The 16,821-nt window shown below is 36.8% G+C and overlaps 1 protein-coding gene across 5 annotated transcripts in view; it reads right to left on the reverse strand.

Annotated features, from left to right (window-relative positions):
- Positions 1-2,308: 2,308 nt before the first annotated feature.
- setd1a (SET domain containing 1A, histone lysine methyltransferase) overlaps positions 2,309-16,821 on the reverse strand; it is a 32,485-nt gene continuing 17,972 nt past the window's right edge. For 4 of the 5 annotated variants that reach the window (XM_038284799.1, XM_038284817.1, XM_038284809.1 and 1 more), the window contains exons 16-21: positions 16,017-16,365; positions 15,686-15,867; positions 6,744-6,854; positions 6,073-6,192; positions 4,889-5,026; positions 4,627-4,800 (exon numbers count right to left, since the gene is read on the reverse strand). In XM_038284799.1, coding sequence (XP_038140727.1) covers positions 4,627-4,800; positions 4,889-5,026; positions 6,073-6,192; positions 6,744-6,854; positions 15,686-15,867; positions 16,017-16,365 — 1,074 coding nt within the window. Of the gene's footprint in view, positions 4,801-4,888; positions 5,027-6,072; positions 6,193-6,743; positions 6,855-15,685; positions 15,868-16,016; positions 16,366-16,821 lie in introns of all 5 variants that reach the window. The other variant, XM_038284822.1, reaches the window with a different exon arrangement.

Consider the following 16,821-nt stretch of genomic DNA (forward strand, 5'->3'; position numbering starts at 1 on the left):
GCTATTTCATTCAGAGTCAAGGTAAATGTAGATATAAATTTAGTAGCCTTTTTTAAGACAATGACCAGAGTGATGGCTTTCAATCAGCAGCTAATGTTATATCTATATGATTGACAAAAAACCTTAATATTTAAATACCTATTTAACAATTTTTTCTTGACTGATAATACAACTTCTGGCAAAAATGATGGTTTCGCCAGTCTCATAGGATGTTCATTCAGTTTACTGTTGTAGAAAACAAGATCACATACATAACATAGAACTACAGTCATTCTAAATGGCAACTTCTCCTATAAGAAACATTAAAGATAGCAGGGGGAAAAAAAACATGTTGATAGTCAACATCAGTTTGTTTTAGCTCAAGCAGATGGAAGATTATGGAATTACCCAATTCTGAGAAAGAAAACCCAGAATCCTAAAAAAGAAAAAAACAACAGGACACTGACACACCACTTTGTCGTACCACTTCTGACTTATTTAAGTGCTTGCAGCCTCTGAGGCATGGAGTGAATAAATTACCGTCTTCATCGATTTGGGTCCTACTTTCTCGGATTGCTTTTGTCAGATCGTTGAAGTTTGGAGCCTTGACATTGTTCATTTTCTTCATGTTCCCAGATTTTCAGTTGGATTGAGATCTGGACTATTTGCAGGTCTTCAAATTGACTGTGTCTTTCCTTAAGGAACCTTTCAACAAGACGCATTATCTTGCTGAAAAATGATTGAACCATCCCAATACAGAATTTCAATTGATGGATAACAACAATGACCAAAATGTCATTGTAAACTTGTGGATTTATTGAAAATGTCATTTAGTTACCCATCGCTTACACCAATTCGTCAATGACTGTAGAAATTTTGATGTCTATTTAGACAGTGTTTATAAATTTCAGAAACTGTCCTAACAAAAGTTTCAGCATCATAATGTTGCGCATTGGAGATCCACAATTAATCACTAAATGGCTTTTATTCCAGTTATCAGTCCACAACTTCTTTTCTTCCATTTAGGTATTAATGATGGCTTACAGTGAGCTTCTCTACATGTATATCCTCCATCCTTTAGGTGGTTTCTAACAGTTCAGTCACAAACATTGAATCAAGTTTGTTCTTTGTTTGTTCAAATTTGTTCTTGTTTCATTGTGCCTTTCATGTTTAAGACATATTGCTTTAAGTGTTCTGTCCTGAACTTTGAATGTTTTTCTTGGTCCACCAGTATGCTACCTTTAACACTCTTCCCATTTAGTTTGCACTTTTCCCTCTACGACTACTTTTTTTTTCTTCTTGATTTCTTTTAGTGTTTTTTTAAAGTCAGAAAGTTGCCACTTCAATTGACTGTAGATGGATTTCCTGTAAAAAAAAAAAAAAAAAGAAACCATGAGGCCTTTGCAAACATGGAGACCTTGAACTCTGTCAAGGCCATTACACACTATCAGCAGGTCATTTGAAGTCAGGAGGAACTGTTTAAAGGTAAATGGTGTCAGCTAAGAGGAGAGAAGCAAGAATTAAAGTCACTGGATACGGCTATAGAAAGGAATGTAATGCTTCCCGAGTAGCTTACCCAAAATAATTACGGTTTTAGAAGTTTGGTCATTTTTGGGGAGTCAAAACTTCACATTAACATGAATGCAACACAATCATAAACGGGTAGAAATTATTCCCAAATATACATTGGTTAGTTAAGCTGATTAGATAATTAGATTTTCTGAAAAAGAAGCCTGTGTATAATTCCTGGCAGTCCGTAAATGGAAAAGTACGTATCATCTTTTATCATACCTTCACCTTAAAATCTTACGTTTCCTGGTTATGCATGCACTTCTGGGAAGAAAAAAAAAACAACAAAAAAATGGTCAGAATTTCAATGCCGTAAAAACATGTGTGAACTTGATGCAGGGCCTTTCCAGCTGAGGTCAACATCTGTGCAGAGAACGCAGCACTCCCTTCCACTTCCCGTTTTCATTTAAAAAAAGAAAAAAAATGTGAAGACAAGTTAATGTTTGCTGAAGTTATTTAAGTAAAAACATCAAATTTTCTTTTTTATTTAAAAAATATTTTTAATGCACCATTAATAAAGGGTTCAACGCATTGATACAAGAGAAATATTGCAAATAATATTAAAATAATCAAATCAAAAGGAAAAAAAAAACAATAAAAAATAAATGAATGAAAGGTATGTACATGTTTCCTCCTCATGGAGAGAGAAAAAGAAACAACATATTTACATCCTGGAATCTGTTTGTTTCTACAAGAAACAAACATCTCTACAATATTTACATGAACTTCTTCCATTTTTTTTTTCCTTTTTATCCTGTAGTAAATAGTCTTGTTTTATATGGAAAGGCTTTCATTGCAACAAGCATTATAGCACACAATTTTCTGGTTGTGAGGAAAACACAAAAACAAAAGGAGTCCAATTAAAAGTTTGAACATTGAAGTTAAACTTTGGACGGTCAGAGTTGTTGGGGAAAGAGTTAACACAGGAGAGCCCCATGGTCTGCAGTGTAACACTCACTCATCCAGCATAAACACAGCCATACAAGCACCTGGCACAGAAACGCGCTGCAGTCAGATTTGATAAAAGACATTTGCTTGCCTTATCAGAATATTACATTTCAGTAAAGGATGTTAGGTTTTGACTTGCAGCTACACACCCAGCTAAATAAATACTAGTGAATTCTGTAGAAGTGGGGGGGAAACGTTCCAGTTTTCTTTGAAGATATTGGACCTTATTAGGAAACTAAACTTATGCATCATCACAACTTTTTTAAGCTAGTAAAGAAAATGCTAATAAAAATATTTTGCCAACTACTGACACAAGAAGTGAAGAGTTAAAAAAATATATTGTAAAGAAACAAGAAAGACATACTGCCATGCTTTAAACCTGCATTGTTTGCTTATTTTACTGCTTTTAAAGGCTAGGAGACAGCTGTCTTTAAGTACAGTGTTCCAATGCTATTTCTATTTAGAAATTATTTACCATGCTCAGATTTGTGAACTTATGCAGTTTTGATCAAATTCTGGGGCTTTGAATACAAGCTATTCACGGCTGGTATTATACATTCTTCATTTCAAGAGTGTAGGTCTTGTTTTAGCCACATATGAAATACAGTACCCTTCAACAAGTTTAAACTCTTACAAGTTATCAATAAAATTAAAGAACTGAAAGTTTGGTGAAAGTTAAGTAAATCACATTAAATGTCTTTTTCAGCCAAAGTTGGAAGTTGCCTAAAGTCTAAAATGTATTGAAATTGTCTTTTTCTTAGGTGTGCTTTTATGTAGCAAGTCATAAATATTGATAGGTAAAATAATTTTGTTTTAAAAATGAATCAACTTTAGAACTTTAGAAGAGAAAAAGTAAGGAAAAATCTGATATTTTTTCTGTTGAATGGTCTGGTCTTTTTTCTCCAGACACAACCAGACCTAGAAAGGAAATTCTAGATTTTCAAGACGGTATAGGAACCCTGAATACAAATATTTTTGTCTGCAGTTGCTTTTGTAGTTCAGCTAAATGTGGGAACAGTTAAAATATGCTAATCCTGGACAGAAAACAGACCATCTGGTTTAGAGAACCTGTGGAGCAGATTCAAGCATAGCATTAGGTTGAGAGGGGACTGAGAATGTCTAAATAACCTTTCCAACAGCTAACACTCCCTAAATGGGCGCTCAATGCAAATAACCCTTTACAAACCTTAGGAGAACTACATAACCTCCAAATAGAAGAAATGCAGAAATTACAAGAATGCCACAAATAATGATCTATTTAAGCAGTTAAAAGCAAGTACATCAGTGTCTATATTGAGCACAAAAAAAGACAAAGAAAACAATTTTGTTTTGCTGACCCTACAAGTAACAGCTACTCTGAAAAATAACACTTTTAGGCGACACAAGATTGCTGCAAATCAGAGGGTTAATGCACAGAACATGGGGGACACGGAGACAGTAGTTCAACAAAGCTGGTTGAATCAAAAAGCCACTGAGGAGAAAGTCATTGTAAAATCCTCTATGCAAACAACAAAATAACAATGCTATTAATTACTCCGGGAGTATTCAAATGGTTGGAAAAGATTCAAAACTATCACACTCAGAAATCTTGCATAACTGAAAACTTTTTTTAAAGAAGTTTTTTTCATTCTAAAAGTGCGCTCATTAGAAGCTATTTTAAAAACCCTGAATTCATCTGGTATTCCTGTGCGTTTGTGTAGGGACGTGGAAAAAGAGGGGCTCTGACACGAGAGGAAAAAATCTCTGGATATATTAAAAAAATGTGATCTGACAAAGGAAAATAAATGACCTGTGTGTTATTGTCTATTAAACGAACGCTGGCACGGAAACAAAAAAAAAACCTTTCATGACTTGTTCACGGGAGAACGACAATACTGCCACAAAGAATCCACTGATTAGGACCGCCTCCAATACAAACCCAAATAAAAGGGGCATTAACGTCAATGAAGAGTGTGCATGAAAAGTGCAAATGTGTGCAACACAGTTTCCTACTTATTGTGGGGACTACTGAGGCCATCCAGGAAAAGAGGAGAGACTTTAGACGGGGTCTTTGTTTCAAGTTGTTTCAATGAGCAGGATGGCATCCAGCTCGGCCCAGCCGTTGGCAAGAACAAAAGGGAAGTGCTTTCACTAGTTGAGCGTCCCCCGACAGTTCTCTGTTCCACACAGGCAAGGGATCTTGTTCTCCTCCAAGGGGAATTTATAGTCATAGGTGATTTCTTCATTAACAGCGATAGGCTGCTTCGAGTAGATCACAATCTTCTTCTGGGACTCTATGGTGATAACCTTGGCGTAGCAGTTTGGCTAAGGGAAAGAAGATAGGTATGAGGGCGACAGCTCAAAACAATTGTAAAAACATTTCTGGTTTACACCAATGTTGATCAAAACTCACAGTGCAGCAATGATTGATGAATCGCGCCAGGTTGCCACATTTTGTGGCATCTATTATTGTGTCGTGGTCCACTCTAAACAAGTAGCTGCTCCCGATGCCTTGCTGAGCATACCGCTTCTCCCTGTTATCAGCCACCATCTGCACCAACAAGTCAGATAATACAAGGTCATAAACAGAGTAAAAAACACAAACATTTTTCTAAGAGATTCTAAAGAGCTCTTTTTTTTTTAAAGCTCTGCAACCAATGAGCTGGAGGGTCTTGCAAACCTTATGAAGACATTTTAAATATGGATTTATCAATTCTCCAGACCAGGGGTCACCAACCATTTCAAGGCTGAGGGCTACTTGATGGCTATTGAATCATAGGAAAGGCTACCAATACTGACCTATGAACAAGAGGGGTCAACGTTCACCTAAACTTCATCCAAATTAAACACATTTTTATTGTTAACTTTTAATTTCTAATTTTCCTTTAAACATTATAATTTTAAAATCTCTATAAATGCTAAAATGCCCTATATGATTACTATGATGAAATGCTCTATAAATTATTGAAAAGAAGTCACAGAATAAAATAGAATTTCAAACTTAGCCCAGTGCTGAGTTGCTGTTTTCAGAAGGTTTTGAGGGCCCCTTGGTACCCACGGGCACCGCGTTGGTGACCCCTGCTCCAGACTTTCTAAAGGTCTGGATGAGTTTTTTTGCATATAAACATTATGTGCTGACCAAGATTTACCATGTAATTTTACATTAAATTGTTTGCCAAGGTGGGTATCATTTCATTTGTGAGTAAACAAAGTAGTAGTTAGGAATGTCTTTGGAACAAGAGCAAGTCAAAGGTCCAGTTTATTGTTTGCAAAGTTTTTTGTTAGGAGTAGATAAGAGTGTTTCATGTCTTCATTTAGGAAGCCTTTAAATGCTTCAATAAGTAAAAGCTCAATATGTAGAGGCTTAAAGAAGGATAAATGCAATTTTTTTAAAAGCAGCCAAAGAAAAACCTAAATTCAACTGGAGACTTATCAATACAACTTGATTGATTTTATGGAAATTTTTACAAATTTTGTGTGTATGAAATTCCAAAAAATATACATCTTTTTCTAATAAGTAAATTTAATTGTTTTATTTAGTTAACCATGTTGTAATGAATGCAAAGTGATCAGAAGTTAAACAGAAAGAAGTTCTACCTGTCTGATGTTTTGACCGACGTACTCTATGACCATCTCATCAGCGGCGATGGGCTCCATGGCAAACAGGCCCCATTCGTGGATCCGGCTACGACCGAAACGGAGCTTCTTCTTTCGGAACTGGACAGAAAGAAGAATGAGGTGGAAATAAAAACAACAGACTTTTATTTCAAAAGTAAGTAACGTGGCTTCCATGTGAATGTTAATTTTTTTTTTTTGATGCATTCATTAAGAACAATTCACAAATGCACTGCAACACATCTTAGACTCATCATAACATTAAAAATGTTCATACAAGCGCCGTAAAGTTTATTGAAACATTTTTTTGTTCCACTTCTATTGCTGCTTTAAAAAGATTTGCAGCTAAAATGCTCCACACCCAGAGAACATTCCCCTTTTTAAGGGAGTTGCTCATTAAAGAGAAACAAGTCAATTCTTCTTTATGAATGTTTAACATGGTGTCATGTCTGAGAACACCCTGGCCTGACTTTACTTTGAACCACAAGAAACAGGGCATGACGCAGAAGGCCTGTTGCTACAATCTGTGAAAGAATTTAACAGAGGAATAGGTAGCCATTTAGAATAACCAACTACATGATGAAAAATGTTACATGCGTTTTACCATGCAGCTATATGTGTAATATGTAATGAGATACTATGACTGGCTGTACCTTAAGCTGATTTAATTTAAGTAGGTCAGAGTCCATGACAGCTGTGGTTCCAATGACGGTGAGGAGTCGGCGCTGCTCTGAGCGCCTTTCTGATAGCACTCGATTAGCTCCCTGTTGGGAAACAAAACAGCTTTAATAAAAACATGTCCCTGAATTGAAACAATTATGATTTTGGCCTTGAGTTCTACAACACTGATACCGCCATGCACCTTGACCTGGTTTTGCAACATTTTGAGCATAGGCAAACCTCATTTTATGCAATACCAGAATGCATGAGGGCAGGAAATATATGTGCAATGGAAGGAAGTTTCCTTTTTATTTCCCGCAATGTAAACTAAGCTAAAAATAGTAAGGCCTACATTCCATTACGGTGCTGCCAACAAGTGCAAAAATTATTCTATTCTAGTTTTTTTCTACGCAAGTTAAACATATTGAAGATTAAACAAAATGCTTGATCAGAGTATCAGTAATCCAAGTCATGGCAACCACAAAACGTCTTAAATTGGAGGCAACTGGTCTCTATTCTTGTGCGAGCTAACAGAATTAACAGAGACTTCTGGATAGGCGTGAAACGTCTTCTGAAAAATTGAGTGAAAGTCCAGTTGCCTCGCATTTAAGCCTGATTTGTGAATTAATCCAAGTATTTAATTCTAAAACTGTATAGGGACTCAAACACTAATAAGGGCACATACTAAAGGAAAAATAAAGCAAAACACAAACACCAAAATGAAGACAATTAGGAAAGTGCAGACCGTTTACTATATATTTGGACATACTTTAAAGTAACCAAAACAAAATATGCATCTTTATTTATAGGTCAATTTCATGATGAGGAAAATAAATTTGTATCGGTCATTGTATTAAATAAAAACCTACACAGTGCTCTAAAACTTATATTTTGAATGTGCATGTCTTAAGTCCAACACAAACCAGTTGATGTCTGCTCCAAAGCATGCAGCCAAAGCCTGTCTGCTTTTCTAATCAGACCATTTGAATTCAACAAAACTAAAGCCAAATATCAGCTGATAACTAATGCGTTTCCAAATCCTGTGGCATTGCATCTCGAGTTCAGTTAAATGCCTCACAATCCTGCGGTGCATGTTCCTGTCACACACCCAAACAAATACAGGTGCTGGTCATAAAATTAGAATATCATGAAAAAGTAGATTGATTTCAGTAATTCCATTTAAAAAGTGAAACTTGTATATTATATTCATACATTACATACAAACTCATATATTTCAGATGTTTATTTTGTTTAATTTTGATGATTAGAAATGACAACAAATGAAAATCTCAAATTCATCATATCAGAAAATTAGAATATTGTGAAAAGGTTCAAAATTGATGGCCCCTGGTGCCACACTCTAATCAGCTAATTAACTCAAACCACCTGCAAAAGCCTTTAAATGGTCTTTCAGTCTAGTTCTATAGGCTACACAATCATGGGGAAGACTGCTGACTTAACAGTTGTCCAAAAGACGACCATCGACACCTTGCACAAGGAGGGCAAGACACAAAAGGTCATCGCTAAAGAGGCTGGCTGTTCACAGAGCTCAGTGTCCAAGCACATTAATAGAGAGGCGAAGGGAAGGAAAAGATGTGGTCGAAAAAAGTGTACAAGCAAGAGAGATAACCGCACCCTGGAGAGGATTGTGAAACAAAACCCCTTCAAAAATGTGGGGGAGATTCACAAAGAGTGGACTGCAGCTGGAGTGAGTGCTTCAAGAACCACCACACACAGACGTATGAAAGACATGGGTTTCTGCTGTCGCATTCCTTGTGTCAAGCCACTCTTGAACCACAGACAGCGTCAGAAGCGTCTTGCCTGGGCTAAAGAGAAACAGGACTGGACTGCTGGTGAGTGGTCCAAAGTCATGTTCTCTGATGAAAGTAAATTTTGCATTTCCTTTGGAAATCAAGGTCCCAGAGTCTGGAGGAAAAGAAGAGAGGCACTTCATCCACGTTGCTTGAAGTCCAGTGTAAAGTTTCCACAGTCAGTGATGGTTTGGGGTGCCATGTCATCTGCTGGTGTTGGTCCATTGTGTTTTCTGAGGTCCAGGGTCAACGCAGCCACATACCAGGAAGTTTTAGAGCACTTCATGCTTCCTGCAGCTGACCAACTTTTTGGAGATGCAGATTTCATTTTCCAACAGGACTTGGCACCTGCACACAGTGCCAAAGCTACCAGTACCTGGTTGAAGGACCATGGTATCCCTGTTCTTAATTGGCCAGCAAACTCTCCTGACCTTAACCCCATAGAAAATCTATGGGGTATTGTGAAGAAGAAGATGCAATACACCAGACCCAACAATTCAGAAGAGCTAAAAGCCACTATTAGAGCAACCTGGGCTATCATAACACCTGAGCAGTGCCACAGACTGATCGACTCCATGCCACGCCGCATTGCTGCAGTAATACAGGCCAAAGGAGGCCCAACTAAATACTGAGTGCTGTACATGCTCATACTTTTCATGTTCATACTTTTCAGTTGGCCAACATTTCTATAAATCCTTTGTTTTTATTGGTCTTCAGTAATATTCTAATTTTCTGATATGATGAATTTGAGATTTTCATTTTTTGTCATTTGTAATCATCAAAATTAAACAAAATAAACATCTGAAATATATGAGTTTGTATGTAATGTATGAATATAATATACAAGTTTCACTTTTTAAATGGAATTACTGAAATCAATCTACTTTTTCATGATATTCTAATTTTATGACCAGCACCTGTACCACTAATTTGTGCTTGTGCAGTAAAGGCATTGTGTAATGAAATTCACAGAACTCTAACATTCAAAACAGTAGAATTTCTTTGGAAACTAAAAGTCTAATAGGTGAAAAGATTTACCTTGGAGCAGCAATTTTATGAATAAAAAAACCAGTATGACTTAAAAGCATCAACATGCAAACAAGTCATAGAGCCCCTAGATAAGAAACATCACATTAAATATATACTTCTTTTTCATTCAACTTTTTTCATAACGACATTGAAATTCTCTCACACTTCCAATCTAACAAAAAGAAAATGCATTTCAAGAATATTAGTGCATTGAAGGAGTAGAGGGGGAGAAGAGGCTTGTCTAATGGCTGCCATAGTCACAACAGACACATGTTAGAACATTGAGAACCTCCCAGAATTACAATCAATAGACTGTAGTGCTAAATAACGTGTTTGTACACAATAGTCTAAAACGAGGAAACCAATGTATTCAGAAGCACTCAAACTGTCAATAGGAAATAAAAGTTTTCCCCAATTGTTTTTCCAGAACTTAATTCCGTGTTTTTCCTCTATGGTGACAGTGAGTCATCCCTGCCATTACAAAACAATTCCACTCAAATGTGATATAAGCTAGAACAACAGAACCAGTTGAAAGAATTTATACACTGGAACCCTCATCCTGACTCAGTTCACTATGAGTTAATCATAACAGAAGTAATTCAACCTGGGATACAGCTTTAAATGGAAAATAAAACAATCCACTTCATGTGGATAGTTTCTGTAGTGTCAAAATTGCTTGGTAACATAATATCAGGAAAAACTACATCAACACAACTACAGAAAGGAAAGAGGTGAAAAGTTTTTCTATTTGAAAACATTGTCGATACCATTCCTTTTCTATGTCTTAAAAATAATTTGAAGACTCTAAAAATGAAAACTATTATAACAAAACAAGTTAAAGGAATAGTACACCCAAAACATGATTAGCCTTCATTTTCTACTCACCCCCATGCTGAACAACACTCTGGAGTACTTTTTTGATATCTCAAATGCATCTGGAGATCTGGGAGGCTTCTTGCTGTCTGCTGACATTCAAATAATGGAGGTCTATTGTGCCCGAGACAGAAAGGTCCATAAAAGTCCACAAAAACGTGTCAATATTCCTCCGTTCACGACGCTACGGAAGCCGGCAGACCAAACCAGCGCATTCAGCTCGGCAAAGAACTCATGCTCTTCCTCAACACTGAAGTCCTCAGACATTTTTCTTTCGTTGTTTCTTTCTTTGCACAGGTAAACAGCACATTTCTTCTTCTACGCTTGCATTATTGGCAGAGCAGACGCTGAATGCCCACTTTCATCTGGTTTGTTGTGCCGGCTTCCGTAGCGTCGTGAACGCGCATGTGCGCGCTTTCAGGAAATTCTATACACTACTGTTTATGCTCTAAAAACATTCTAAATGACTTCGTTTCGAGTAAATTCTGGATGCTACCCACTCAGGACACTTGGAATACATTGGACGAGCAGTATGGAGGAATATTGACACGTTTTTTGTGGACTTTTATGGACCTTTCTGTCTCGGTCACCATGGACCTCCATTATTTGAATGTCAGCAGACAGCAAGAAGCCTCCCAGATCTCCAGATGCATTTGAGATATCAAAAAATACTCCAGAGTGTTGTTCAGCATGGGGGTGAGTAGAAAATGAAGGCTAATCATGTTTTGGGTGTACTATTCCTTTAATTAAAAAAGCTACATCTTCAGATAGGTAGGATCTGGGGTCTTCTTTGCAAACGATGGGCGTTTCATCTTGCTAAGCTGTAAAAAATTCAAAACCTCCCACAAAAAGATTTGAAAAACCATAAAACTGATGCAAAATTTGCTTTCAAGATTCGTAAAAAAAAACAGAAAACATTTGCAAAAATGTTAAACCTCAGTAAAAGCCAGCCTCAGTAAAGAGGATCTCTGCTGTGGAAAACGTCTGTAAAAGAGATTAACCTAGGATTTTCATTTGTCTAGCCTCAGGCTCCTTTACTTACTTAGAAAGAGGGTTACTTCTTTACTTACTTAGAACGAGGTTTGCATTCTCATATTCTATGTCACAACATGACATGAGGACTGCCTTATCCATTCCATGGGACACAATTAAAATACCAATTTTATGAAAAACACCAAGCTTAACCTGTAACATAGGTCTGATGTTTGAGCCTATTATTTGGAGAATAAATAAAACATTTTCAGTTTTTTGACTGCTTTTGTACTCATAAGCGTAAACCAGGATGCACTCATTGTTCAGATGTAGCAACATGTTCTCAAATAGCTACGTAGTGTAGGTCTCTAAAAGCTTATCTTTATCTAGAAAAATACAATTCGAAATTCAATTAAAAGAGGAAATGTGGGTTTTAAAACGAAAACGTTTGAGTGGTTGGGATAAGGAGGGTAGCCAATATGTAGGAAAATTCCCCAACGGCATCTTTGCCATTCTGTTGCTACTGCTACCAAAGAAACATGATACCTTTTTGTAGTCGTCTGTCGTTTAACCTCAAAGTATGTCGATTTGAAATTAATCACTGGTTAGTGTTGCAGATATGGTAATTGTTTGTAATATTTTGTTCTGTGCAGATGTGATGCTTTTGTGGACCTCGGGGAAACCGATAACTGTAACTAGATGGGAACAACTCAGTAATAATACAGGATTTATTATAAAAACTCTTTTAGCAGCTGTAGTACAAGAACATCCTGCTAAATGTTGAAAAAAGACCTAATTACTTAATTACTCCAAGCAAATATTAAGAAATCCAACAGGATGTATATCTTAGAAAATCTCAAGCCTTTGTTTATTTGAAAATATTGATCCAATGTTGGCATGTTTTTTTTTTTTTACTACAGTCCAACTTGAATCTAAATCAGGTCTGGGTTAGCTTTCAAGGGTCTTGGTACCACTTGTTTAATGAATAAAACATCTAAAATATTCTTAGAAATAATAAAAAAATATACCATCAACACAAAGAAATGAAAGTCTGACGTTGCTTTTCAATCAAGACAAACTCAAGACACAGGCCTGGACAAAATATAAAAAAAATATATAAGGCTACAAGTAGTCACTGGGCTGTTTGATGACATGGTGTCTACCACACTCAACATGAACCAGAGGAATGAAGGAATAACTCGTCTCAGAAGATTACAAAGGAAATAATAGCTGCAAGCTAGCAAGCTCCTTGATGTTCCTATGACTGCAGCTGCATTTATCATTCAGAAATGTGGGACTGTAGCCAACCTCCCTGGATGTGGCCGCAGGAGGAAAACTGATGACAGATATAGGAGATGGATAATACGAATGGTACCAACAGAGGCCAGGAAAACGTCTAAACAGATAAAAGCTGAGCTTCAAGCTCTAAAAACCTCAGTGTCAGATTGGGCCATCAAAGCAGACTTAATGGGAGATGATAAAGGAGGACACCATTGCTGGAAATGTATTAAAAAATCTTGACTGGTATTTTCAAGACTAAATGTTGAAAAGCCACGAAACTCCTCGGAAAATGTGCTATGGAGAGATGAGACAAAAATTTAAATTTTTGCCAAGCCTTGTCAGCTCTATGTTCTGAGCTAGAAAAATCAAGCACATTAGGTAAAGAACACTGTCCCTACAGTGTCAGACAGCTTGGTCTCAGTTGCAGGTCATGGGTCTTGTAACAGTATAATGACCTCAAAACACACAGCTAAAAAAAAGCCAAGACTTGCTAAGAGGAAAACACCAGACTATTCTGAAGTGGCCTTCTATGAGCCCTGACCTAAATCCTATAGAGCAGGCATCCCCAAACTCGGTCCTCGAGGGCCGCTGTCCTGCAGGTTTTAGATGTTTCTCTGCTCCAGCACAGCTGATTTTAATTGATAGTTGATTAACAGGCTTTTGCTCTACTGCAATCATTATAATCAGCTGTGCTAAAGCAGCGAAACCTCTAAAACCTGCAGGACAGCGGCCCTCGAGGACCGAGTTTGGGGATGCCTGCTATAGAGCATCTTTGGAAGGAGCTGAAATAAGTCGTCTGGAAATGACACTATTTGAAACTACAGAAAACTGGAGAAGTTTACACATGAGGAGTGGGCCAAAATTTCTATTTGATGATTGCAGAAGTCTCAGTGACAGGTATTGTTTAATTGCAGAGATTACTTCAATATATGTGTAAAAAAATATTACATTAAAGGTACCATCATTTTTGTCCAGGCCTGTTTTATGAGCTTATTTTTTTTAAATCCAGCACACACATACACTAATGCTTGCGTGAAAAATGTAAAAAAAAAAAAAAAGAGCAAAAAGATTTGCATTATAGATGAGCAGCCGAGTGTGTGATGTGACCGTTAAAATACGAGCAAACACTTTAACTGGCTGTCTGTTCACTACATTCCACGTAGAACATTAACGGCAAAAGGGGTTACAGTCCAGCACGAGCAAGATGAACCTAATAAAGACTCCCTCAGGAATATTGTGGTAACAGGCAACCTATAATCTTTAAGTTGCCCCAACAGAAGAAATGAACCTTGTCAAATCCACTAAATCATGCTGTAATAACAGCTTTCACTCTGGTTGTTCATGTTATCGCTTGTTAATTCTGGATTATTTCTCAAGAAATATTGCACCATAAAGGTATATTGAATTCCTTCCCACTTGGAAAAGATATCAAAGCTTTTTTATTACTTTTTTTTAATTTTATACCAACATTGGCATTGCTTATCTTAAAACTTTGTTGGACCTCCTCCAAGTTTGTTTTTATCTTGTGCCATTGCTAAATCAGTTGCCCTGGCTTAATCTTAATAACGGAGTGGATTTTAGATTTAGAGAAGACTAGAGGGCTTTGCATTGATAATCAGCATTCACACATTAGCCGTAACCGAACTGCATGCTGCAGTTCTCAGGCTCAGCAAACAAACTGTGCAAAAGAAAATATAAAAATACATACAATCTTTTTTGATCAAGTTTAGCGAGAGGGCAAGAGTGAGATTCAGATCGGTCTCCTATTTTGCTAGGAAACTGGTGTGGTTTGCTTTTTTAGAGAATTCCTTATAATAACCACAAAGGTTTATTTCGGAACTTGTTTCAGAAATGTCAAAACATGTGTTGGCCACCTGTTTTACAGACAGCCACATCTGATTACTTCATGCACATTTTAGAACAAATAGAGCTAATGTCAACTAATAAGCAGGCCAAAAATGAACATGTCATTTTGTAAAATCTACTTCACCAAAAAAACTTACATAAAATAAAACATAGGATCCTTTGGCATAGGGGTTATTTTGATATAGTAAACTGTAAGTTATGTGGGATATAATATATATATATATAATATATAAAAGATATGTTATATCTGTAATGTGTTAACAAATTCACCATCTGGGAGAACCTTGTGGGCTTAACAGAACAATTTAGTAAAGAGGCTTTATGTGAATTAGTAATATGACAGAGACAAAGAAAGCTACCTTTCATCTACTGCAAATAAAAAAAAAAAAAAATCTCCTACAAGATGTTCTGGAAACTAGATCACTTTAAAAAAAGCAGCTTCTGTATAAAGTTTCTTTATCTCATTTATTAATATTACATGGGCTGACTGTTCTCATACCTTTTGTTGTTTAATAGGGTTCTTCATTTTAGTAATATTACTTGATCAAAACTTTTCCAACATTCAGAAGTACAAAATAAGTATTAAAAGAATGCATAATTCATGCCAATATCTTATCAGGTGAATGTCTGTATCGGTTCATTCTCAAAGCTGCAATATTGGTATCATGTTGGAAAAGAAAAAGCTGTATCAGGAAAACTCTAGTTCAAACCTCATAAATGTCCTTTCAGACAACACAGTGATTAGTGTAAACAATTCTTCCTCTTTCCACACAGTCACCACTTAATATTTAAACACAAGCCAAAAAAAAGGAGTTTAGTCATTTGTCTAGTTTGCATGTCTGATGTTCCACTGTATTTACTTAAATAGATTTCTCTCATTTGCAGATTTATTTTTACACCAATCGCAATGGCAGTCAGCTAGCAAGCACTCAAAAAAATAAAAAATAAAAAATCAATAAACAAATAAATTATTAAGCAGAAATTTAAGGTCCGCTTTGAGTAAAACTTGTCAGGAAAAGAGCACAAGTCAAGAGAAACCCAGACCAGCTTGTTGCATTTTGAGTGGAAAGACATGTCACTTTCAAGAACAAGGTTACACTTACCGAGCTGTCCACATTTTCAACTTCTCTTATGACCTGCTCAGGCAAGTCCAGGTCGAGGTAGACATCCTTCTCCTTGCGGCTGATAGCGTAGTAGCCCTCACTCCTGGCACATCCAGTCACGTGCTCCCTAAGTTGGCTGTCACTAGCCTTCTTCTTACGACGGGGGTTCGGCAAATTGGTTAGTGCAGAACACAGGTCAAGAAGAATGACGTATTTTCTTTAAAAAGACAAACAATTTATTAAAAATCAAATATGTCCACTTAAACACGCTAATTTCACAATCATATAATAGACAAGTTTATGGCAAAAACAAGATTATTTAAAAGGATATCAGTGTGAATGACCCAGTGGGTGTCATTTAGCCAATCAGAACTGTGGTCATTCTGTAATAACTTCTCATACGTCTTCTTTAGGTAGCTCAAGTCTTCACCATCCAGACCAGAGTTCCAAATGTCATACAGGATGGTCATTTGCTCAAACTTGCTGCGGTTTTCAAACTTTATAGGTAGTGGCTCAGGTGCGGGTTTCGGCCAGCGCTGTGATGATGTCATCCCGGCCTCCTGGAGAAAGAGACGCTCGCTCTTCCGTACTTCTTCAACCACTTCATTGTCCGTGTCGGAGCTGGATAACTCTCCAGACTCAAGCTCCTCAACATCAACATCCTCCTCAAAGTCTGACTCCTGCAGAGTAAAAAAAAAGGCTCTGTTAAAGCAAAGCGATCTTAGATTACTTTAATTATGTCACATGAGAAGCCTTTAAGGTTAATGAAGCAGGGCAAAATTAATGTATTCAATATTTACCTAAATATTTATCAAGGATGTTATGAAGGGAAATTACGCTTCAAGTTCTGACCTTTACAACGAGACATTTTTTAAACATCTTATTGTTTAGATCATTGTCTTGTAAAATAAACGGATAAGATGCATACGGATAAGATGGATGCCATAGTCTCACTTTCTGCAGGTAATCTATATTGCCTAAGTATTTATTCATGTGTCATATGCATCCATTTGATTCTTGTGTCAGTCTAACTGCTGCAGCTCTAACTGCTTTAAATCTTCTGGAAAGCCATCTACAATGTGAAGGATTGTATTTATGGGAATCTTTACTCCAGAAAAGTACTGGCAGGAATGAAA

The sequence above is a fragment of the Cyprinodon tularosa genome, unplaced genomic scaffold (assembly GCF_016077235.1).
Source record: "Cyprinodon tularosa strain WSP-4 unplaced genomic scaffold, ASM1607723v1 ctg105, whole genome shotgun sequence".
Taxonomy (NCBI): domain Eukaryota; kingdom Metazoa; phylum Chordata; class Actinopteri; order Cyprinodontiformes; family Cyprinodontidae; genus Cyprinodon; species Cyprinodon tularosa.